We start from the raw sequence: 24243 nt of genomic DNA, 5'->3' as shown, positions 1-24243 counted from the left end.
TAATTTTACATAGGGTTTTTTTTTTTTTTTTTTTTTTTTTGCATCCATGCAACAAAAGTGAAATTGATCTAACACTTTTTTTTTCCAGTTCTTTCTGATTTTGGTACCAGCATTATCCTAGCCACATAAAATAAGCTGAATAGTTTTCCTTTTTTGTTTTGTTCTGTTCTTGGAAGCTGCTTGTAATCAGAAATCACTTGTCCATTGATTAAAATTGTGAAACTGGGTTTTGTTTTTTTTTTTTTTTGGCCTGTCAATTCACTTTCTTTAATAATTATTGCTTCCAGAGTAAATTTTGGTGATTTGCTACTTTTTTAGAAAGAAAAGGGACCACTTTGTGTATGTTATAAAATGTGTTAGCATACATTTATTCTAGTTATACTCTTACGTTTCAAGTCTTGACTCTCTATCATACACAAACCTTCTTTTGGGGACTTTCTGTCTTGCTGTATATATTTTACTGGTCTTTTCAAAGAATTATTTTCTGCTAATATATGTGGTTTAAAAATTTTTCATTAGTCATGTCTTTATAATTTCTATCTTCTAATTGTGATGGACTAATTTTTTCTTTTTGATATATATCTTTTTATTTTTTAAGAAATACATTTAATTTCTGTATATTTCTTTCGAAGTACAGCTTATCAGTATTTAAGCACCTGTTTTGGTATATATTTCTTTTGTGGTTATTTAGTTTTAAATATTTTATGATTTTCATAGTGATTATTTTAGGAATGTGTTTTTGGTAGTTCCCAAGCATATATTTGCTTGTTTATTTTATTTTTGTTGTTTTAAAGTTCATTTTTAATTGCAGTATGGTCCGAGACTATATATAATATTTATTTTCAAAAATGTATTGAAACTTAGTTGTGACCAGGTACTTGTTCAATTTTTGTAAATATTCTGTGTGTTCTTTGATAGAAAATCTATTTGTTGACTAGTATCTTAGATCAAGCTAATTTTGCTGTTCATAACGTTGGTTTCCTCACCATTTTTTCATACTAATTGTATTGGTTTCTGTTAGAGGTGTACTAAAATCAACTATAATCATAATTTTAAAAATTCTGTAAGTGTGTCCATTTTGGGGGGCTACATTGTTTGATTTATATAAATCCTCTAGATGAATAATTCCTTTCATTATTATGTAATATCTTTATATCTATTTTCATTCCTTTATTTTCAAACCTTTAATATCATTTAGCTTTATTAAGAACATTCCTTTTATATCCTCTCTGATAATAAGTGAATTTATATTATTTTGTTTATTAATATGAAGTTGTTTTGGCCTTCTTATTTTTTGTTTTCCATAATATGCCTTTTCTTTGTTTCTTTTCTGTCTTCTGTTGGTTGAATGAGTTTTTGTTGTCTTTATTTTTCCTTTACTAGTTTGGAGAGACCTTGGAATGCTTTAATTTGGTTTCTGTAGTCTGCCAAGTTAGATAATACTTATTTCCTCTTTGTTTTGAATACCCTCTACCTATCATTTGTATATTCTGTGCTGATTTATTACCATGTTTTCTCGTTTCTTTGTATCATGATTCTTTTTTTTCTAAGTTCAGTTTCCTCTTACTGCAGCATAGACCATTCATTGTTTCTCTCTGTAAAAATCTGTCTTAAATTCTCCAGTCCCATCTGAAATTTTTGTTACTTTGCGCTTAATCTTCAGATACAGTTTAGCTGAATATAGAATTCCAAGTAGCTAGTTTTCCCTCACCGACAGTCCATTAAAAATACTGTTTCATTGCCCATTGCCAGTTGTTGAGCCATCTACTGTCAGCTTCTTAGTCATGAAGGTAGAATATTTTTCTCTCTTGTTTTTAAATATTTGCTTTGGTAATTTAAAGAACATTTTCCTTGTCTTTGAAGTTCTGCAGTTCTGCTATGATATGTACAGGTGTAAATTTTTCTTAATTTTGCTTGAGATCCGTCATATCTTCATTTCTGGAAGATTCTCAGCATTAGCATTATCTCTTTTTTAAAAACATCATATTGTCTTTGTTTTATGTCTCTTGGTATATTCTTGAAACTTCACGTATTTGTCATCTTTCTCCTGTTTATTGAGGTATACTTGATTTATAATATTAGTTTCAGGTGTATAACAGTGATACAAAATGCTTATTAATTATACTCCATTTAAAATTATTACAAAATATTACGTATATTTCCTGTGCTAGAAATATATCCTTGTAGCTTATTTATTTTATGCATAGCAGTTTTTACCTCTTAATCCTCTGTCCCTATCTTGTCTCTCTCTCCTTCCCTGTCTCCATTGGTAACCACTAGTTTGTTTTCTATATATGTGGGTCTGTTTCTGTATTGTTAAACTTACTAGTTTGTTGTATTTTTAGATTCCACATATAGGTGATAATACACAGTATTTCTTTCTCTGTCTGACTTATTTCGCTAAGCATAATACCCTCCAAGTACATTCATGTTGTTGCAGATGGCAAAATTTCATTCTTTTTTAATGGCTGAATGGTATTCCATTTTGTGTGTGTAAGTGTGTATATATATTTTTATTATATTTTATGTATCTATTTTTATAGATCACATCTTATCCATTCATCTGTTGGTGGATACATGTTGTTTCCATGTCTTAGGTATTGTAAATAATACATGAACATTGTGGTACATGTATCTTTTTGAATTAGTGTCTTTGTTTTCTTTGGCTATCTACCCAACAGTGAGATTACTGGGTCACATTGGAGTTCTGTCTTTAGTTTTTGAGAAACTGCCATACTGTTTTCCACAGTGACTGTACCAATTTACATTCCTACGAAGAGTATACAAGGGCCCCTTTCCTCCGCATCCTTGCCACATTTGTTGTTTGTTGTCTTTTTGATGATGACCATTCTGACAGCTGTGAGGTGATGTCTTACTGTAATTTTGATTTTCATTTCTCTGATGATTAACAGTCTTGAGTATCTGTTCATGTGCCTGTTGGCCATCTGTATGTCTTCTTTGGATAAATGTCTATTCACGTCTTCTACCCATTATTAAATTGGGTTGTTTGGGGGTTTTTGACACTGAATTGTATGAACTGTGATATATGTTTGGATATTAAACTCTTGTTGGTTATATCATTTGCAAATATTTTCTTCCATTCAGTAGATTGTTTTTCATTTTGTCATTGGTTTCCTTTTCTCTGCAAAAGCCTTTAAGTTTAATTAGGTCCATTTTGTTTTTTTGTTTCCTTTGCCTTAGAAGATAGATACAAAAAATATTGCTGTGATTTGTGTCTTAGAGTGTCCTGCTTATGTTTTTTTCTGGAGTTTTACGGTTTTCAGTCTTTAATCCATTTTGAGTTTATTTTTGTATATGATGTGAGAAAATATTGTGATTTCATTCTTTACTTGGAGCCGTCCAGTCTTCACAGCACCACTTATTGAAGAGACCGTCTTTCCCCATTGTATATTTTTGCATAAAAAAGAATAAAAATACCTAGGAATAAATCTAAGGACGTAAAGGACCTGTACTCAGAAAACTGTAAGACACCGATGAAAGAATTTGAAGATGACACAAAAAGAAAGACTTCATGGATTAGTAGAATTAATATTGTTAAAATGACCATACTACCCAAGGCAGTCTACAGATTCATTGTGATCCCTATCAGAATACCAATGGCATTTTTCACAGAACTAGAACAAATAATTTTAAAATTTGCATGGAAACACAGAAGACCCTGAATAACCAAAACAATTTTGGAAAGAAGAGAGATGGAGGTTTCACACTCCCTGCTTCAGGCTATACACAGCACATCTCTTCAAATATTGACATTTCCTCCTCCTCTGGGATTTCCTTCTGCCGTGTCTATTAGGTAGATATAAGTCTGTCTTTGTCATATAGTCTGTCTTCAATGGATGTTAACCTCTCTTTTGTATTTTTATCTTTCTGTTTCTTTGTGCCTCCTTGAAGGTGATTTCCTCATATTTATCTTCTAATTCATTCATTTCCTTCTTCAGTTCATTCTGTAGTTCAATTTACCCAGTGAGTTGATTTTTTAATTTCAGTGACTGCTTTCATTTGTGTAATTTCTATTTGGTTCTTTTCCAAATTCAGTGTTCTTTGAATATGTGTCTAGAATGCTTGGTTGTTGTATAATTGTTTTTATTCTCTTTTTTTAAAAAGAAAAATGTTATTTAAAATTCTTTCTCAGATTGTTTTATTATCCTCTGTTCTTAGGGTACAAGTTTTGTTACATCTGCTGATTTTCCCTCTTGGGGACTTGTTTCTTAATGCAATTTGTTACCTTTGTGAAGTCATCTTTAGCAGAATTTGCTTTCTGAGAGAGTTCATATGTTCTAGATGAGTAAATGTCCCTAAGGGTGGTTTTGTATTTAACTTTATTGGTTGATTAGAGTTTTCACTGGCTCTCAGCCAACTTTTCTATATTAAAGTTTTGTCATAGGGTCCCTAAACCATCTGGTAAGATGAACTTGCACTGCAGTCTTGTGTGCTCTAATTACTCACAAGAGAATCTTTTCCCTACGTGGCTCTAGTTTCATTTCCGTTCACCTAAGGTTACGGTTAGTGTTTTTGTCGTCTGTGGTTCGCAGGTGTAGCCCTTCATGATGCTCTCATGTGCGTCAGTTTCTAGCTGTTGAGCTGTTTTGGCTTCTGTTCCTGTTTACTGCTCTCATTTTGAGTTGCTGCTTTATTTTTAGTGCCAGGGTGTTTTCCTCGCCTGAGATTTGACTTTAACAGTATTTCCTCCATTACGTTTTATCCAGCATTTCTATGGGTTTGGAAGAGAAAAATAGCCTTTTGAGTTATCTCAGTATTTGCTATATTGTCCAGAAAGTTCCAATGGTTCTTATTAGGGAAATGTGAAAAATCAGGTAAAGGCATCTTAAATACAACTTTAAGTCTTTGTTAGATATTTTTCTTTTGATTAACTCATTCTAAGATATCAAAATATTTCTTGAAAAATCAGGTAGTTTTAAGAAGGGATATCATACTGCTTTTTCTCTTCCTGGGAGTTGAGGGTGGTCATCACTGGTTTGTGTTACTTCTGAATCACATATGTAAAAAAACAAACAAGATATCTGATTTTAAAAATTTCTTAGTATATTTTCTCTATAAAACTTAAGAAGGGCCTCGAAGGTCTAGAAATGTGACCTGTGAGTAGAATTAAAAAGATATATGCTTTTGAAGATGTTTATTAAAGTGTTAACTTTTGAAACTGAGAAGGGGAGTTGAACTAACAAGAGGAACAATTTAGTATATTATCTTAATTTCAACTTATTAGAATATTTCATTGCCATTGAAGGCATTAATTATAAAGACTGTATAGAGATAAACATATTCTATCTATATTATGGAAAATAGTACAAAATTGTGTATATACTGCAGATGAAAATTAGAAGGGAATATTAAAAATAAAAATTGGATATGGTGGTAGGATTATGAACAGTTTTTCCTTTAAAAACAGTTTCCTTCAATGGCATTACCATTCTTACAGTTGTAGTGGGGCCAAATAGTATTTCCTTTCTTTGCTAGTTTCCAAATAGAATGAAAAAGAAAAGGACTGCTAGGTAAAGCTAAAAATAATCACCTCTATTTCTGATGAAACTGATATTGAAGTGTCTAGCCAAGGTGTGAGCCACTTCAGGTCTGCTCACTAAACCCCGGATTTACCTCCCCAGTCACAGGAACCCCAGATGAAAACAGGCCTCTCCCCAGCTCTGCCCTACTCCTGTTCTCAGTAGGAGTTGATCCCAAGAAGATGGAGAGTGGAACTGAGTTGAACCCACCCAGTTTATTCTTCCCAAATAAGTCATTCCACCTGAAGGGCCAGAGACAGGCTAGGAGTTACACTATTGAATTTCCACCACAAAGAAGAAAGAATCATGGGGATTTGGAGTTAAGTTTTCTAATTATGCTAACTCTAGTTATGTTAATTTTAGAATAAAAATATCATGTGTATGTTTTGGCATTTGCTGGTTCACTAAGTGTAGTCACAGAAATGTAATTACTTTTTCTTTTATGTTGCAGTCTTCAGTATATTCCAATTACTAAATTTTTTTCTGCTTTTAGGCGTTTAAATGCAGAATTAGAGGCAAAAACGGCTGATCTTGTTCGACAAGCCGAGGAAGTAATAGTAAGTAAATGTACAATTATTAGTAGTTCTATGTAAATACTAGTTTTTTTAGTTTTTATTTTGATGTATAACATTCATACAAAAAAGTGCCCAAAGCATAAATTTTCTGCTCAGCGAATTATCATAAATTGAACATCAATATATGCATAGATATGTGTATATGTGCATGTATATGTTTTTGATAAGCACACATTTTCTAAAAGCCACTGAAAGTGTTTTCCATTTAGATACTCCAATGATCTTATTAATAAGGACATTAATATTTAATAGTATTTCCTCCTATTTTAAGATTAATATTTGAGGATAGCTATATAGAATTAGTACTGGTAATTCAGTAAGAGAAGAAATGAAATGGTCTCCAGACACAAGTTGAATAAAAGATAACAATTATCACTAACACTCAGATGGTAATTTGTTTCTTAAACTCAGCAGTTGGATAAAACTCAAATTCTTAGGGCTAGAACACAATCAGATTTATAGTCAGGAAAAATGTAGCGAGGTTATCTCACTAGACAATATAAGCATGTTTTGCCCCATTCTGACTACTAAAGTGGTTATTCCTATTTTAAGCGTTCCTCCTTAAATGTCAGCATTCCCACTATTGATAGGATATAGTAGTATTCCTTAGAGGAATAAAGTGGTTGCTTTCAAACTGTTTTCAGTTTTTAGTCTAATTTAATTATAATTATCTTTCATTTAAATCACACCCCACCCCACTTTGGAGTTGATGTAGGCAGGAAAGGGTAAGCAGTATTTTATTTTAATGCCTTATACACATCCATCATTGTTTGTTACGTTAGGAATGAGAAACGTATAACCTTTCAGGTAATATATTTAGATAATAGTTACAGACTTTGCTAGTTGCATTTGTAATTATGTATTTTACTAAAAAATAAATATATTTATTACATCTTTTAGTTTTTGTCATTGTCCAAAGAGCAGGGAAATATTTGAACAGAGAAACCCAGTACTGGAGTAGAATGAGGGATTCATCATGTATTCTGCTCAGAGTCCTCAAATGGATATAACTTTTGCCACATTGAATTTTTGTTTTCTCACTTTCATTTCTTGATATATCCAAAAGCTTTCAATCTTGGTGCTTCATTTTTAGCACTTTCATTTCTATGTGGTCTTCTTAATGTTGAAGTTTGCTTGATTTGAGACAAGTTTTTCTACCGGTTAAATAGATTTATGTTTTCAATTCTTACTGATTTCCTTTGCATGTTACACAAGATGCAAGACTCTAATGTAGTTGGGAAGCAGGAGTCAAATGAGATCATATAAAGGCACTGACATTCTTACGATTTTCCCTTAGAATTGACTTTCTTAAACGAGAATGAGTGAAAGGTGAAACTACATTGTCAGAGACCTTAGTTTTATACCATAGTTTTTAGAATTCTGTGCCTTGATTTTATAGAAATTTTGGACAACTCTGAAATGATTAATGATCAGAAAGGCACTTGAATATATCCTAGTTTTGTGGGGTTTTTTCTATATGACTTATCTTTACTCATTTAACTAGAGAGATCAGCAAGAAGAAAGATCTAAGTCTATTTCAACACAAATTAAATCATATGAAGAGGAAGATGATTACAGTTTAAGGTAAGTAATTAAATTCTCAAATACCTTAAACATTTTTTTTTTACTGGATAAATGCTTGAAGATTTTTTTTTTAAATTAGGGTATAATTGATATACATTATATTAGTTTTAGATATGCAGTATAATGATTCAATATTTGTATATATTGTGAAATGATCACTACAATAAATCTAGTTAATCCATTACCATAAATAGTTACAGAATCTTTTTCCCTTGTGGTGAGGACTTTTTAGATCTACTCTTTTAGCAGCTTTCAAATATGCAGTACAGTATTATTAACTATAGTCACCATTCTGTACATTACACCCCCATGACTATTTTATAATTGGGAGTTTGTACCTTTTGACTTCCTTCACCCATTTCACCTACTCCTAACTAATCAGCTTCTGGTAACCACTAATCTGTTCTCTGTATCTGCAAGCTTGCTTTTGCTTGTTTTTAGATTCCACATATAAGTGAGATCGAGTAGTATTTATCTTTCTCTGACTTATTTCATTTAACATAATGCCCTCAGGGTCCATCCATGTTGTCACAAATGGCAAGATTTCATTCTTTTTTATGGCTGAATAATATTCCTGTATATAGGTACATATCTCACTTTTTTTAACCCATTAATTTGTTGATGTACATTTAGATTGTTTTCATATCTATTTTAAATAACATTATAAATAATGTTGCAGTGAACGTCAGGGTACATATATATTAAAAAATCAGTTTTTTTTTTTAATTTTCTTTGGGTAAATACTCAAAAGTGGGTTTGCTGTATCATATAATAGCTCTGTTTTTAATTTTTGAGGAACCTCCATACTGTTTTCATAGTGGATGCACCAAATTACATTCCACCCAACAATGTACAAGGGTCCCTTTTTCTCTGCAGTCTTGCCATCTCTTGTTATCCCTTGTTTTTTTGATAATAGCCATTCTTACAGGTGTGAGGTGATACCTCACTGTGGTTTTGATTTGCATTTCTCTGATGATTAGTGATGTTGGGTATTTTTTCATGCATCTGTTGGCCATCTGTGTGTCTTCTTTGGAAAAGTATCTCTTCAGATATTTTGCCTATTATTTAATCAGATTATTTTTTTTAAATTGAGTTTTGTGAGTTTTTAAAATATATTTTGGACAGTAATCCAAATCCTTTATCAGATATATGAGTTGCAAACATTTTCTCCCATTCAGTAAGTTACCTTTTCATTTTGTTGATGGTTTTCTTTGCTGTGCAGAAACTTTTTAGTTTGGTGTAGTTCCATGTGTTTATTTTTGCTTTTGTTGCCTTTGTCTTTGGTGTCAAATCCAAAAAAAAATCACTGAAACTGATGTCAAGGAGCTTACCATATATGTTTTTCTTGCAGAATTTTTATGGTTTTAGGTTTAACATTCAAATCTTTAATCCATTTTGAGTTAATTTTTGTGTATGGTGTAAGATAGTGGTCCGTTTTCTTTTTTTTTAAATGTGGCTGTTCAGTTTTCTTATCACCATTTATTGAAAAAAAGACTGTCCTTTCTGCATTGTATATTCTTGGCTCCTTTGTCATAAATTAATTGAGCATATATGAGTGCGCTTATTTCTGGGCTCTTTATTCTCTTCCATTGATCTATGTCTCTGTTTTTATGCCAACACCATACTGTTGTGATTACTATAGCTTTTATTATAGTTTGAAATCAGGGAGAATACCATTTTGTTGGATAGTGTATGTGGACCTGTTATTATATAACATCTTTTTGCATGTAAGTATTAGGAATCTATAATTTGAAGAATAATATAATACATAAAATACTAATGTTTGGGGACTTACACCAATCAGACACACTGTAAATCTTTTACCTATACTTTATCTTGTTTAATTTTCAAAGTAAATATTACTGTCTTTATTTTAAAAATGAGGAAACTGCAGCTTAAAGAAGTTCAGTAGCTTGCCCAAGGACCTATAGATGGTATGTGATTTTACTGCTATCCAAACTACAGTTGGTAAGATTTCTAAACCTGTCTTCACATAATAGATTACTTTTCTATTAAAATTCTATGTGAAGATTAGGTAAAAATAAATAAACTAGTAAAAAATAAGATATATTAGATGACTTTTCCCTTGGATTTCTTGTGAAGTTTAGATACGTCAAGAAATTAGGGAACCAAAAAATACTTAGGAATAAATTTAACAGGACAAGAACAGGCTCTGTTTGAATAAAACTGCAAAATCTTATAGCAGAGGCATTGGTGATCACCAAATCTTCTTGTCTGTTGCTATGACAGAAGTCAAATTACTCTCTTCCAAGTCTAAGCAGAGTCAGCTTGAAACTCTCGCTGCCTCTTCCTCTGCCACGATAAGTGAAAATTTAGTTGGTGAAGCCTCCCACTGGTAGACTGTGTACTCATGCAGAACATGTGGGAAAAAGGACCCTCTCTCCCTCTCTGTTGTTTTGAGTGTGTTAAGCCATTGAGATTTGGGGGTTAATATCCTAGCCTATCTTAACTAATATAGCAATTGGTACTGAGAGTCAGGTGCTGTATAACAAATAGTCCAGAAGTGTGGCTTTAGCTTAGTAGTTAGGTGGTACCAGCAAAGAAACTGATTTGGAGGCTGGAAAGATAGAGGAATATTGTTCTGTAGTGGCAATAAATTCAGTAAGACTGTCACCTTTCATAAATTAGAAGGTTGAACAGATGTCTGATGAACTCTAGGGGAAGAGGTTGGAAAACAGTGTTAGTAGTATGTGCTGTTAATATTAGCTGTATTTAGCATGGTATTACAAGAAAGAGACAAGCTTGGGAAAGAATTGGCTGTTTGGAAGCAAGAATGAAAAAGAATGTGGAAATTCTAGGAATTAGAGACCATGTAATATTGGAAAAGTCATCTGCTTCTAATTTTGATGAGGTCTAATTTACCTTTTTGTTTTTTCTTTTGTTACCTGTGCTTTTGGAGTCATTCATATCTAAGAATCCGTTGCTAAATCCAGGGTCATTTAAGATTTACCTCTGTTTTCTTCTAAGAGTTTTATAGTTTTAGCTCTTACATTACATCAGGTCTTTGATCTGATTTGAGTTAATTTTTTTGTATGTATGAGATAAGGGTCAACCTTCATTCTTTGGCATGTGGATATTTGTCTCAGCATCATTTATTTGAAAGACTATTCTTTCCTCCATTGAATGGTCTTGGCACCCTTGTCAGAAATCACCTGACTAGAGGTTTATGACATGTTTTTATTTTTGGACTCTTAGTTCTATTCTGCTGATCTGTATATCAGTTCTTAGGCCAGTATCGCACTGTCTTGATTACCTTGTTTTGTAGAGTTAGCTGCTTTTAGACCTCAAAAATTATGAGATAAAATCGATAAAATGTTTGAGGAACAAAAGCCTGTTAAAGCTCATCCTTGAGGCAAAGATCAGACTAAAGGTAGTCTTCACAACTACTGATAAAACTTTCCAATGGGTTAAGGCTTTTCGGGCCAAGGATCATATTAAATGGCACCTTGTGAAACTATCCAGTTGGGTACAATGGCTTAAGGCGAAGATCTAACTAAAGGTAAGTCTCCTCATGGAGGCCTGACAGCCTCAGAGTAATCCATTTTTAAATGGAGGTTTTTTGGGGAGAAGAAGGGAGAAGGAGAGGTGTTCAGAGTAAACAGTCTTGAAAAGAACTCTTGAGTGTGTTAATGGCACATGGAACTGATTGGAATCAATATGTAAGAAACCCACGAATTTTTGAGAGAGTTGTATCAACAAAGAAACTTTAAGAGTAATGGACTAAAATAGTTTGTGATTGTTTAAATCTTAAAATAGCTATTAGTCCTCTCAGTCTTCTAAGATGAAGCAGCCTGTGAGAGTTGCACACCCCTAAGAGAGTATAATGTTTAAACACCTTAGAGGCCTTGGAAACAAAAAAGAAATGTTACTTAAGTGGCAGTATATTTGACTCATATTTGAAACATTGGGACATTATTCACTTACTCAAAAACAATTATTGCATACAATCCAGCAATTTCCCTCCAGCTGTATACCCAAGAAAAATAAAGACATAAGTCCAAACAAAAACCTGCATGCAAGTGTTTCTAGCAGTTTTATTCCTAATTGCCAAAAATTGAGAACAACTCAAACATTCATCAAATGGTGAATGGATAAACAAATTATGGTATATCCATGCAACTGAACACTACTTGGCAATTAAAAGCAATAAACTACTGATACAGCAACCACAGAGATGCTGAGTGAAAGAAGCCAGATTGATAATATATATCTTGTATGATTTCATTTATTTGACATTCTGGAAAAGGTAAAACTAGAGGGACAGTAATTGGATTAGTGGTTTTGTGGGACTTGGGGGGAGGGATTAACTACAGAGGGGCAGAAGGGAATTTTTTGGGATGATGGAAATATTCTCTGTCTTGGTTGTTGTGGTGGTTACAGGACCATATAAGTTAGTAAAAATTTATAGAAATGTACACTTAAAAAGGATTTATTTTACTATGTGTAAATTATTATCTCAGTAAACCTGAAAAAAAATTTTTTTTGAGTACTATTAGTGCCAGGTCAAAATAAATTTTGAACACAGTAGTGTACTGGTGGTACAATGGTGAGTGAACAGACCAGGTCCTCCTCCCAAGGAGTTAATGCCTCATGTGTTGCTTTGTATTCAGTAAACAAAAAGATTGAAATGATGGTAACAACTGCTAATCCCTGGTTTCTGTTGAAGCAAGTGAGAGACTGATTTTACAAGCATGGAAATAAATCTGTTGATTTTCTTTTACTAAATTTTTCTTAAGTGCAAAATGGTGATGACACCTCTGTTTACCTAGACCCGGTGGCCTTTTTTTTTTTTTTTTTTTTTAAATGTTACTGTTTGAACAGATGGCTTTTACCATGTAAAACATGGCACTTGACTATTGGGAATTGCTGAAGATGGAAGGTAATCCTGTAAAGAGACAGTCCATTTTAAGATGGAACAATGATAATTGACCTAAGTGATTATAGTCAGGCAGTATTTATTGAAATAGGTCTTCAACATCCAGGGTTACTCTAGGAATATAATAGGGAAACCAGGCTTCAGTTTCTCGATAGTACAGCATAAGTGTCCTTCAGTCTGCTGGAAGCAAGGTTTACCATACAAATTATTTTAATCATATTACAAACTTCCATGGAGAAGTTTAACAAAAATAATCTGAATACTGTGTTTTAGTTCATTTTTCATGGAAATACACTAACAAAGTAATAGCACTCTGCTAAACCTGAGGGAGACAGAACTGTTAAATGTCTGTTGGTATGATGTGTAGATGGTGGTGGGTGGGGGGAGATGGAAGATGCAGAAAATGGAAGGAAATGGCAAGTATTAATTTAAGATGAGTGTGATTAAAGAGGACACTTAAAATGTGTGTAAAATTTGGAAACTTGTCATATGTGACAATGATTCTTTAGTCTCAGTAATTTTAAGACATATTGAAAGCCTCTTTTTCCCTCCCAGAGTGATTTGTAGTTCTTTAAGAGGCTGTATTTAGTACCTATCTTAAATGTATCTTTGTGTTTAATATTGAAAAAAAAAACCCTATGTATATCTAGTAGGCATAGGTGGCATCTGATGGAAAGTAATTTTGTTTTTATGTTCTCTACTTTGGTTAGGAATTCTCAGTGCATATGATAGAGTTTTTGGATTTTTTTTCCCCCAAAGCAATGATAGATTATGGACTGACGTGGTAGATATTTAGAAATATTAATACATGTGTTGGGGATGATCTAGAAAATTGACCAGGGGTAGGCAGGCTTTTCCTATAAAGAACCAGATGGTGAGTATTTTTGGATTTGTGGGCTCTGCAGTCTTCATTGCAACTACAACTTGGTTGTTGTAGTGTGAAAGCAGCTGTGGACAGTGCAGACCCCCATAAACATTCCTTGTTTTAAACTACAAACGTATTTTGAAAACTTTTTGCATAAAAGTGAATTGTGTTTTAGATGTGCTTATATATTTAGCAAATATTTATTTAGTGCCAATTTAAGAGCTGTGTGCCAGGTACTATGCCAAGTACTAAGCATAGAGCAGTGAACAAGGCAGACATGGTTCCTACTCTTATGGAGTTCGTAATGTGATGGGGAAAACACACACTGACCAAGTGTTTAAATGCATAAGACAAAGGATAACATTTGAGTAGCCTCAATAAAAAGCCATGTGGTGAATCATTTTGTAAAATAGATCCCTGTGTGTAGCCAATAATCATTCCCTATGATTACCATTCGTTAAAATTAGTGCTGCATTTTCCTACAAAAATATTGGCATTATAGTATATCTTCTCAAAGGCAAATTATGTAATCAAAGCACTTTTCTGGTTTGTGACACATTCAAAATAAATTAACATATGTGTAATTAGAATTATAGTGAAGTCTATTTGATAGTTATGTATTTTTCCTTCCAAACATAATTGCTGTTGAGTTTTGTTATGTCTCAGTTTATATCACCTTTTATTAATATGATCTTTATTTTTTATCTGTAGAGGTCCATTATTGTCTGAAGGGACAGTTCATTTACATTCAGAAACTAAGGTATGAAATCAAACTTTTTGTGAATGTGATTACATTCTGTAGAATTTAGGTTGTTTTTTAGACTTTTGCTAGACAAAACAGAGAAGGAGTATGACTCTAGAAATAGACTACGAGTCTTGCTATTCAGAAGAGATGCCTTTATGAAATGTTGCTCATAAAATAAATTGAATCCTTTTTTGTCTCTTAATTTCCCTGAACAATTTGGAGATTCATTGGAAAAAATTCTGAGTGAAATTAGTCTGTTATCTAAGAATTTTTAGTTTTCTCCCTGAAGCCCAAATTTACTAGATAGAAGATCTGAAAAAGAAAAGTATTCATATATAAAGGTGATTTGAAAGGTTCATTCATTCAAATATTGAATATTAAATATTCATCAAATATGTTAAACAGTGTAGAGATCTCTGTTGCAGGTGTCGGGCCTGCTTGGATGTACGAGTTCCCATGGGAGTGTAGACCCAGGGCACAGTTTACGTGGAGGCCTGTCTGAAGAACAGTCAGTGAGGAGAGTAAAACTCTGTGAATTGGAACATCCCCTTGAACGTTCCACTAGCTGGCTGAATATCCTTGAATCTGTGGGACTTGTTTTCTTACATTTGCATCACTTAGTCCTAGTGATAACTAGGTCTTTTCCAGCTAAACAGTTCTGGATTCCTTCAAATACAGTTTGGTTAATTCTGTGACAGTAGCAGTTCTTCTGCATAGCAAACTAGCAGTTCTGTGTACCATGAAATTGCTTTCCTTGGCAAGGGATTAGAATCTAATTAATTAATCAGTAGTTTAAATTCTTTCCATGTAGCCAAAGACCAAAAACGTTGATACAATAAACAAAGGTCAAAACAAACTACACTCTTCAAGTAAAGGAAAGAAAAAAAATTCAAGGTATAGTACAGTTTTAAAATTATTACTTTTTTTAGTTTTATAATTCACAGTACCATTGTTTTTAATTATTAAGCTCTTTCTGTTTCTCCAGATCTTTTTATACCCAAAATATACAAACTTATACCATACATATCTTATCCAATTTAATAATTTAAAATATTTTCTACTCAGAAATGTCTTGCAGCAGTTAATGAACATTTTGTATTATTCTCATAAGCAAAATTGCCACATTTCAAATTTTTTAAATGTTATTTTTAGTTCAGTATTTTCTTAGAACTGAGACTAGAACCTTGATATCTTTCTTTGCCTAGTTCTCTTAAATAGATTAAATAGTCTTACACTTTTTGAACACCATGCATTATTGTGTATATTGAGTTAGAGAATGATTTTGGCATGCTCTAAGACTATGGTATAGTTATAATTTACATTCTGTTGTCTTTGGTGTTAAAGAATTCAGGAATGTGTTTAGTATTTTAAGCATAAAAGGGGGACTCAAGAGGCTCTTTAGGATGGATAGTAGACCTAGAAAAGGAGGGTCACACCTACAGTGGATTGTACCAATCAGCTTCTTATTCACAGTAAATTACTAAATTTATATGTCTATTGTGTACCCAGATTGATAAGTGCATTATGATTCTGGAAAAAATCTTTGCTAGTTCTTGTGTCTTTTAATTGGCTAAGTAACATATTTGTTTTTTGAATAAAAGAGAGAAAAAAATAGAGTGAAAGGATAAAGAAGAAAAATCTAAAATTGATAGAAGGAAATTGAACGTACACTACATACATAAGTACATACACATACATAACTGGAAAGAGTTATCTTATTTTCAGACTTCAAGTTTACATTTTAAATAAAAGGATTGCGGGGAGGGTATAGCTCATGCTTAGCATGCATAAGGTCCTGGGTTCAACCCTCAGTACCTCCTCTAAAAATAAATAAATTACCTTAAATAAAAGGTTGTTTTTCCAAAAAAAATTCTAAAGCCTTTGCTTATGTATTAAATATGAGTTAGGCTTTAAAGTAAGTAAAAAGTTAAAACTAAACGTGTGGAAACAAACTTGATGGGTTAGGCCTGGCCCATATCTCAAGCCTTTTGAAGTGACTCTTAATTCATATTTCTTCCTTTCTTAAAAAATATCAATTTTTTAGTAGACTTTGACCCTGCTTAGAACTAGTGTTTCTTTTGGTGGAAAAAAATGTAGAGTTTGAGCTAAAAACTGTTGACTCTGTAATTCTTTCTCAAGAGATGTTATTCTTCATTGTTTGCAGAATTATGGCTAGAACGGTACCAGTTCTTACAGTTCTTCTCCAGTGGCATGTAAAATTAAAAGCCACAGGCTGGATTTGACCTAGGAGAACAAGTTCAATACTCTTAGTTTTAATTTTTGCTTGTTTTGGAAGTGTTGGGCTAAAGCAAAATTTGGGTTTTTTCAGCGTCAGTAGACAATTGCACAATGGTAAGGCAGAGAGAACTCATTTATAGATGGGAAAGGAAGGTGGGAGGGCTAGAGTATACAAAGACTTTCCATTAGCTGAGTTGTTTGCCAGGGCGGAAGAGGAGTCTACATGCTTTTGGGCTCTGCTGGTGTCACAGGGTGTGTAAGCTCCCCCCTTCTGGTCCTCTGACTGTTTAATTGAGGTTTTTGTTTATTAATTTTTTATATTGGCAATATCTAGACTAACTGGCATCATAAAGCCTTCTCTAGCTCTGTGGTTCTGTGATTCATAAAGATTGAAAGTCTGCTAAGTGTCTTGTAGTATAAGCCCTTAAAAGTATCAATTGTAGATTTCATCATAAATTTAAAATTTACAGTAATTTTCATCTGCTTTGTTTTTGGATAATAGTCATCTTGGAGTCTTAGCTCCTTTTTATATTAACATATAATACACAGTGTACATAAATATGTTTTGTTTTGTTTTGTTTTAGTATAAAATTGAAATACTCTGATGTACAAACTGCCAATGATGTTGCCATTCCGGAGGATTTCTCAGACTTCTCTCTTGCAAAAACAATTAGCAAAATTGAAGGGCAACTGGAGGAAGAAGGCTTACCTGATGTTATAGATGATGATATTTTTTGTGGTGTTAGTAAAGACATTGGAACAGGTAGGGGTTTTTGTTTATTTTTATCCTTACATCACAATTACATATTAGGAACTATTTTTCTCCCATTTAAGACATATATTGTGATGTCTTGCATTTGTTTCAGAATCATCTAGTAAGACTTAGTGGTGGGTGAATGAGTGGGATTATAGATGAAATAAAATTGGCTCTGAGTTAATAATTGTTGAAAATAGGTGATAGGTAAGTAGGGTTTCATTGAACTAGTCTCTCCACTTTTGTATATGTTTGATATTTTTCATTATAAAAAGTAAAAATAAAAGAGGCTATCTAGTATTGGTTTCATTGACCACTTTTCAACTCAGGTTAAGTGGCCCATAGCTTATCATGCAAACACTGAAATACTTTTTTAAAAACCAGATTTCTTTGAGTTCCTTTCATTTCATGTTACTATATTCTACTTATTGCTATGTTAAGTCAACACATATTAAAGGATAACTGAGTTATTAATGTAGCATCAGATAAAATAAACAAGTTTTCTAATTAATAATCTTTCTTATAAACTCATTCTCTGTATACCACTAGAAAAAAAATACTAAGTTTAGATCATCTAAAAACATTGTTAGTTACCGGTGAGACCTCTGAAATTAGTGAATTATGAGGAGCCACCTATGCTAATGTAAACCAAAAATGAGACAGTTGAGTATGTATGAACATAGTTAATGCTGAACTCTAATTAATTGTGGTTCAGGCAAACCACTTAGCCCCTCTGTAATAGCATAGCAATTTCTTTGAAAATATAGCAGTTTGTATTAGATGATCCTGAAGTTTATCTTTAAAGTTTTCTGATTCTATGAGGATCATAATAATTTACATGTGTAATGATTATTGTGCTGCATGCTAGTCATAAACAATTCATTTATGCCTTTATTACATTTACTGACCTATGTAAGCCTTCTGGGGGCTAATTGTTAGGAGCGAAGGTAAGTGAAAACGGAAGTTACCTTTATGCCTCTGTTAAGATGCCTTCAAGGACACAATGGTCAGATGTTGGCTGTTTTTTCAGTACACAGTCACGCATGGCCTTGTTACAGAGCTCCTCCTCCCAGGTACAGGGAATGAGCACAGACTGCCTTAAATTGCTGCTTTTTTTCTTTTCGCTGAATTGCCTCTGCCACTTTGCACCCCTCTCTTCTCTTTTCAGAATCTTTGGCTTAGGTATCTTGCCTTTTAGGGGAGTTTTCACTTACTCCACATGATTGCCCAGAATGACTGGGTTATATATGCAGGAGCAAAGAACAAAAATGTAATTTAGTAGCACAGACTGCTTTGTAAAACAGAGATTGGAGTGGGAGGGGAGAGGAGGTTAATGCTGTGGACCTCCAGAGACTCAGCTCCTTACTGGTAACACTGAGATTAGAGTTGGGGAGAGAAAGAGATGGGACAAGTTGTGCTCTCCCATTGTTTCTTCCTTCTTTTCCCCTAGAGACCAAATGCTGCAAACTTAACGCTTCTAAGTTTATCATTTCCTTTCTATCCCCTGCTAACCTGGAGTTAGTTGCATCAGGGGCTAGAAGGATTGCTGAGGCTAGAGAAATCTAGGTGGGTTGGAGCCAACCATAGTTGATCAGCTCCGTGGTGACACAGGAAACACTTCAGAAGGAGAGCTTTGAAACAGGAAGTGTGTATGGAGATTTTTATGCTCTGCAGGATTTATGCTGACAACTTCTCAGAGACTCTTCAGAGTTGTTTATTCTAGATAAGCTCCATGAAAGCAAAGTTTGTATTATAATGTCCGTATTATGCCTGGAACATCTTTTAAATGACTGAATGAATTATGAGTGAGTTCTAAGTTCAGTTTTCACTTTATTTACTTTTATAGGCCTAAAAACCGCAAAGATTTACTTACACTATAGAATAAAGAAGTTTTGCTAGCAAGGAAGTACCAAAAGTAGAGCTTAATGAGGGTTTGTGGGAGCAAGCTTTGGCAGTAAGGTATTAGTGTATTTTTTTTTTGCTCTGAGACATAAACACTACCTTTTAACTTCTGTGAAATCAGAGTGTATGTTACAGTCAGTGGCATTTTAGAATCACAGTGGCTGATTTTGAGGTTGAGTTTTGCTAGGGAGGATTTGTGTTTGCCTCTGTCAAACACTTGGGGGCATTACCAACCTGAGACCACGTTAAATTCTGTTTGAGGTGTTTTGGACCACCTTGGTAAATATGAATTCAGTCTGCAAACTTCAGTGAGCACTGATGTGTGGTTCCCATTCTCAGGGAAGCTTTTTGGTTTTTTCCCCCTTTCTTTACTTGGCTCCAGTGTTGAGATGTGAACAATTCCTTTCTGTTGGGTGGGTTTTTCATTTACCTTTACATTAAGGGTGTTTAGTGCCTTTAATATTCCCAAACAGGAATCTCCTATTAGACTCCCATCCTGAGCACTTTTTCCATGATAAAATAGTGGTCTTACAATTGATGGCATCTTAGATTCAGTGAAAGACAATAAATATTATTATTTAAATCAACAGAAGCACAGATCAGATTTCTAAAGGCCAAACTCCGTGTTATGCAGGAGGAATTGGATAATGTTGTGTGTGAATGCAATAAAAAGGTAAGTTTTTAAAACCTCTCAAAATAAATGCTGTAATGTTCAAAGATATTTGAGGAGCAGTTTTCAGTTTTATTTTAAAATTAGCTTCATTGAGGTATAATTCACAGTTAAATTTTAAATTCAAAAATCATAAATATTGCAGTTTATTCTGTTCTGAGATGTTGAATTATCATAGAGCTGAAGAATTTTAAATACTTGTTAGCAATTAGAATGCACTATATTGGACTTAAGTGTAAGCTATTAAACTCAAATATAACATCTGTCTTCCATTTTTGAGGATGCAAATGGAAGGTAATTTGATTTTCTTGGTGAAATGGGTATAAATATCTCATCAAAGATTGTATGAAGCTCCTTTATGTTTTCTGCTCTATGCTTGGTGCCAAATCTTGTGTTTTTTCACATAGTCTATAATTCTATAACTATAGGAGGATGAAATTCAGGATTTAAAGTCTCAACTGAAAAATTTTGAAGAAGATTGTGTGAGACAGCAGCGAACAATTAATTTACAACAGTCTCAAACGGAAAAATATAAAGCTCTTTTCGAAGAAGCAAACAAAAAATGTGATGGATTACAGCAACAGTTGTCTTCAGTAGAAAGGGTAATAATTTTGCTATTTTTCCTAACCTAATGCCAAAGATGAACTAAAACTAAAGTTACATGTTTGCATAGACACTGCTTTTCATTGTTTAGTTGCTTTGTTAGTATTTACTAAAAACTCTTCCCCCATTAATAGGAGAGTGTTTTTTAATAGCTTTATTGGGGTATAATTCATATACAGTATCTCTCACTCTTTAAACTGTACGTTTCAGTGACTTTTTGTCACTGAGTTGTGCACCTGTCACCACTCTAAACATTTTCATCACCCCAAAACACACCTCATATCCTTTAGCCACAGTACCTCCACCCTGTTTCCCCAGTCCCCTCCAGCCCTAGGTAACTTCTCATGTCTTTTCTGTATTGATCGATTTGCCTATTCTGGACATTTCTGGATATGTGGAATCGTATAGCATGTGGTATTTAGTAACCGGCATTTTTCACTTAACCAAATGTTTTTAAGGTTCATCCACATTGTAGTATGTATCACTACTTCATTGCTTTTTATACAGTGATATTCCTTTTTATAGAGCATATGAATATAACACATTTTATTTATCTGTTTATCAGTTGATGGACATTTGGGTTGTTTCTACTTTTTGACTGTTTTGAATAATGCTACAGTGAACATTCATGTACAGGTTTTTGTGTGGACATTTGTTTTCATTTTTATTGGGTATATACCTAGGAGTGGAATTGCTGGGTTAAAACCCTATGTTTAACCTTTTGAGGAGCTGCAAACTGTTTTCCAAACCAGCTACCCCATTTTTACATTTCTACCAGCAGTGTATAAGGGTTCCAGTTTCTCCACATGTTAGACTGGGGGTACCAGTCCCCCACACATACTGAAGGATGACTATACATTTCTATGAGTTTTGACAATTGCATAGTCACATAACCATCCCTACAGTTGAGATACAGAACACTCATAATCCCAAAAAAGTTCCTTGTGAATTTAGTCAAGTCCTCTCCCTATTCCCAGCCTCAGGCAGTCACTGACCTGTTTTTGATTCTTATATTTTGGCTTTTTCCAGAATGTCATATAAATAGAATGACACAGTAGCCTTTTGAGTCTGTTTTTTTCATTTAGCATATAGTGTTTGAGATTCATCCACGTTGTGGCCTTTTCTGTTTTATTGCTGATTGTCACTTTGAATGGAAAAAACACATTTTGTTTACCTACTTATCTGGAAAGAAAAATTAATTATAGCATCTAATAGTTTAAGTCTATGCTGTCCAAAATGGTAGCCACTCATCATATAATGGCTAGTCCAAATTGTGACATGTTGTTTAAGTGTAAATGAATGTCAAATTTTGATAATGAAATACAAAAAAAAGTAAAACCTCATTAATATTTTTATAGTGGTTACATGTTGAGAGATAGTATTTTGGATTATATTGGGATAAGTGAAATATGGTACTAAAATTAATTTTACCTATTCTTAAATTGGTTACTAGAAAACTTTAAATTACATATGTAGTTTGTATTATATTTCTATTGCTCTAAGAAGTAAAAGCAAGAGGTCAAAGAAAAAAACGAGCTGTTATATCTGGGAAACAGCTGTTTTAATTTGTCATCACACTTTGCCATTTGTCATCGTACATCTGGGCTGTGGTCATATCACTGCTCTAATCTCACATAATTTTGAAACCTCGCCTGCATCTTTGATACTTTTCTTATTCCTGGCCCTCACACCCAGTCCTGTGATTCTTTCATCTAAATGCTTCTCATTCACCTCTTCTTTTCAATTCCTTTTGCCACTTCTTGGTTCAAGCTATCATCTTATTTCTGAATCCTCCTCACTGGTTATTTTATGTCTTTTCTCTTTTCCTTTCCATTGTATCCTGTGCTCTGTCAAAAGATTAATATTCTTAAAGGACTACATTGATTATAACCCTACTTTTATACGGGCAGAAAAGGAACTACCATTTTTTGAGTGTTGTGTGCCAGGTAAAACATTTTACAAAAGGGAAACCAAGTCTGAGAGGTTAAGCAAACTGCCTGAGGTCTTAACAGGATTCAAACTGTGTTTGTCTGACTCTGCAAATCATGTAGACTCTCCAACTCCCCAAAATTAAATGGACTTAAACACACAGCTGTTCCAAAATCTCATTGATTTGAAATATTTGAAACTTTTAGTTCATGGTGAACGTACTAACGAATTATGATACATTGGCTACCTGAAGATTTTTATGAAAACTTTCAATGGCTCTGAACTTCTCGGCTTGAATTCCTACCTACCTACCAGCCAGAGAGTTATAACAACTCATGAGTTACGTGGAACTTAAGATTGACTCTTTCTTTGCTAATTCCATTCATTATTTATATCTCTGGAAACAAATCTCAATGTACAGTTCACAGAAATACAAAAAACAAAGCTTAAGTTTGATGTAGCTGCTTCTATAAACCTGCAAAAACCCAACTATTAAAACATTGTTAGGTATATTAACTTATTTTAGCTGCTGATACTAACAGGTAGAGTCATTTTTAAAATATAAAAACAGAGCATTTTACTTCATCTTTGGATTTGGTTTTTTTGTTAGTAATCTCTGTTTAAAGAATAACTTAAATACAATAAAATATACTTGTCTTTTTTTTTTAACATTTTTTATTGATTTATGATCATTTTACAATGATGTGTCAAATTCCAGTGTTCACAATTTTTCAGTTATTCATGGACATATACACACTCATTGTCACATTTTTTTCTCTGTGAGTTATCATAACATTTTGTGTATATTTCCCTGTGCTATACAGTTTAGTCTATTCTACAATTTTGAAATCCCAGTCTATCCCTTCCCACCCTCCACCCCCCTGGTAACCACAAGTCTGTATTCTCTGTCTGTGAGTCTATTTCTGTCCTTTATTTACGCTTTGTTTTTGTTTGTTTGTTTGTTTTTGTTTTTGTTTTTTAGATTCCACATATAAGCGATCTCATATGGTATTTTTCTTTCTCTTTCTGGCTTACTTCACTTAGAATGACATTCTCCAGGAGCATCCATGTTGCTGCAAATGGCATTATGTTGTCGGTTTTTATGGCTGAGTAGTATTCCATTGTATAAATATACCACATCTTCTTTATCCAGTCACCTGTTGATGGACATTTAGGCTGTTTCCATGTTTTGGCTATTGTAAATAGTGCTGCTATGAACATTGGGGTGCAGGTGTCATCCTGAAGTAGATTTCCTTCTGGATACAAGCCCAGGAGTGGGATTCCTGGGTCATATGGTAAGTCTATTCCTAGTCTTTTGAGGAATCTCCACACTGTTTTCCATAGTGGCTGCACCAAACTGCATTCCCACCAGCAGTGTAGGAGGGTTCCCCTTTCTCCACAGCCTCTCCAGCATTTGTCATTTGTGGATTTTTGAATGACGGCCATTCTGACTGGTGTGAGGTCATACCTCATTGTAGTTTTGATTTGCATTTCTCTGATAATTAGTGATATTGAGCATTTTTTCATGTGCTTTTTGATCATTTGTATGTCTTCCTTGGAGAATTGCTTGTTTAGGTCTTCTGCCCATTTTTGGATTGGGTTGTTTATTTTTTTCTTATTGAGTCGTATGAGCTGCTTATATATTCTGGAGATCAAGCCTTTGTCGGTTTCACTTGCAAAAATGTTCTCCCATTCTGTAGGTTTTCTTCTTGTTTTATTTCTGGTTTCCTTTGCTGTGCAGAAGCTTGTAAGTTTCATTAGATCCCATTTGTTTATTCTTGCTTTTATTTCTTCTAGGAGAAAATTTTTGAAATGTATGTCAGATAATGTTTTGCCTATGTTTTCCTCTAGGAGGTTTATTGTATCTTGTCTTATGTTTAAGTCTTTAATCCATTTTGAGTTGATTTTTGTATATGGTGTAAGGGAGTGTTCTAGCTTCAT

At 33.5% G+C, this 24243-nt stretch overlaps 2 protein-coding genes across 6 annotated transcripts in view; one reads left to right on the top strand and one right to left on the bottom strand.

Annotated features, from left to right (window-relative positions):
- The window catches only part of MNS1 (meiosis specific nuclear structural 1), a 216791-nt gene that overhangs the window by 60816 nt on the left and 131732 nt on the right, over nt 1–24243 (bottom strand). The window lies entirely within an intron of this gene.
- TEX9 (testis expressed 9) overlaps nt 1–24243 on the top strand; it is a 62264-nt gene that overhangs the window by 2610 nt on the left and 35411 nt on the right. The window contains exons 1-8 of one of the 3 annotated variants that reach the window (XM_032481125.1): nt 3649–3814; nt 6034–6097; nt 7620–7699; nt 14173–14221; nt 15018–15100; nt 17029–17207; nt 19691–19773; nt 20199–20372. In XM_032481125.1, coding sequence (XP_032337016.1) covers nt 3714–3814; nt 6034–6097; nt 7620–7699; nt 14173–14221; nt 15018–15100; nt 17029–17207; nt 19691–19773; nt 20199–20372 — 813 coding nt within the window. In that variant the 5' untranslated portion in view covers nt 3649–3713. Of the gene's footprint in view, nt 1–3648; nt 3815–5417; nt 5861–6033; nt 6098–7619; nt 7700–14172; nt 14222–15017; nt 15101–17028; nt 17208–19690; nt 19774–20198; nt 20373–24243 lie in introns of those variants that run through there. The other 2 variants (XM_032481126.1, XM_006179884.3) reach the window with 2 other exon arrangements.

The sequence above is a fragment of the Camelus ferus genome, chromosome 6, assembly GCF_009834535.1.
Source record: "Camelus ferus isolate YT-003-E chromosome 6, BCGSAC_Cfer_1.0, whole genome shotgun sequence".
NCBI lineage: Eukaryota > Metazoa > Chordata > Mammalia > Artiodactyla > Camelidae > Camelus > Camelus ferus.
The sequence above is the reverse complement of the archived record's forward strand: the minus strand, read 5'-3'. Positions and strand labels throughout refer to the sequence as shown.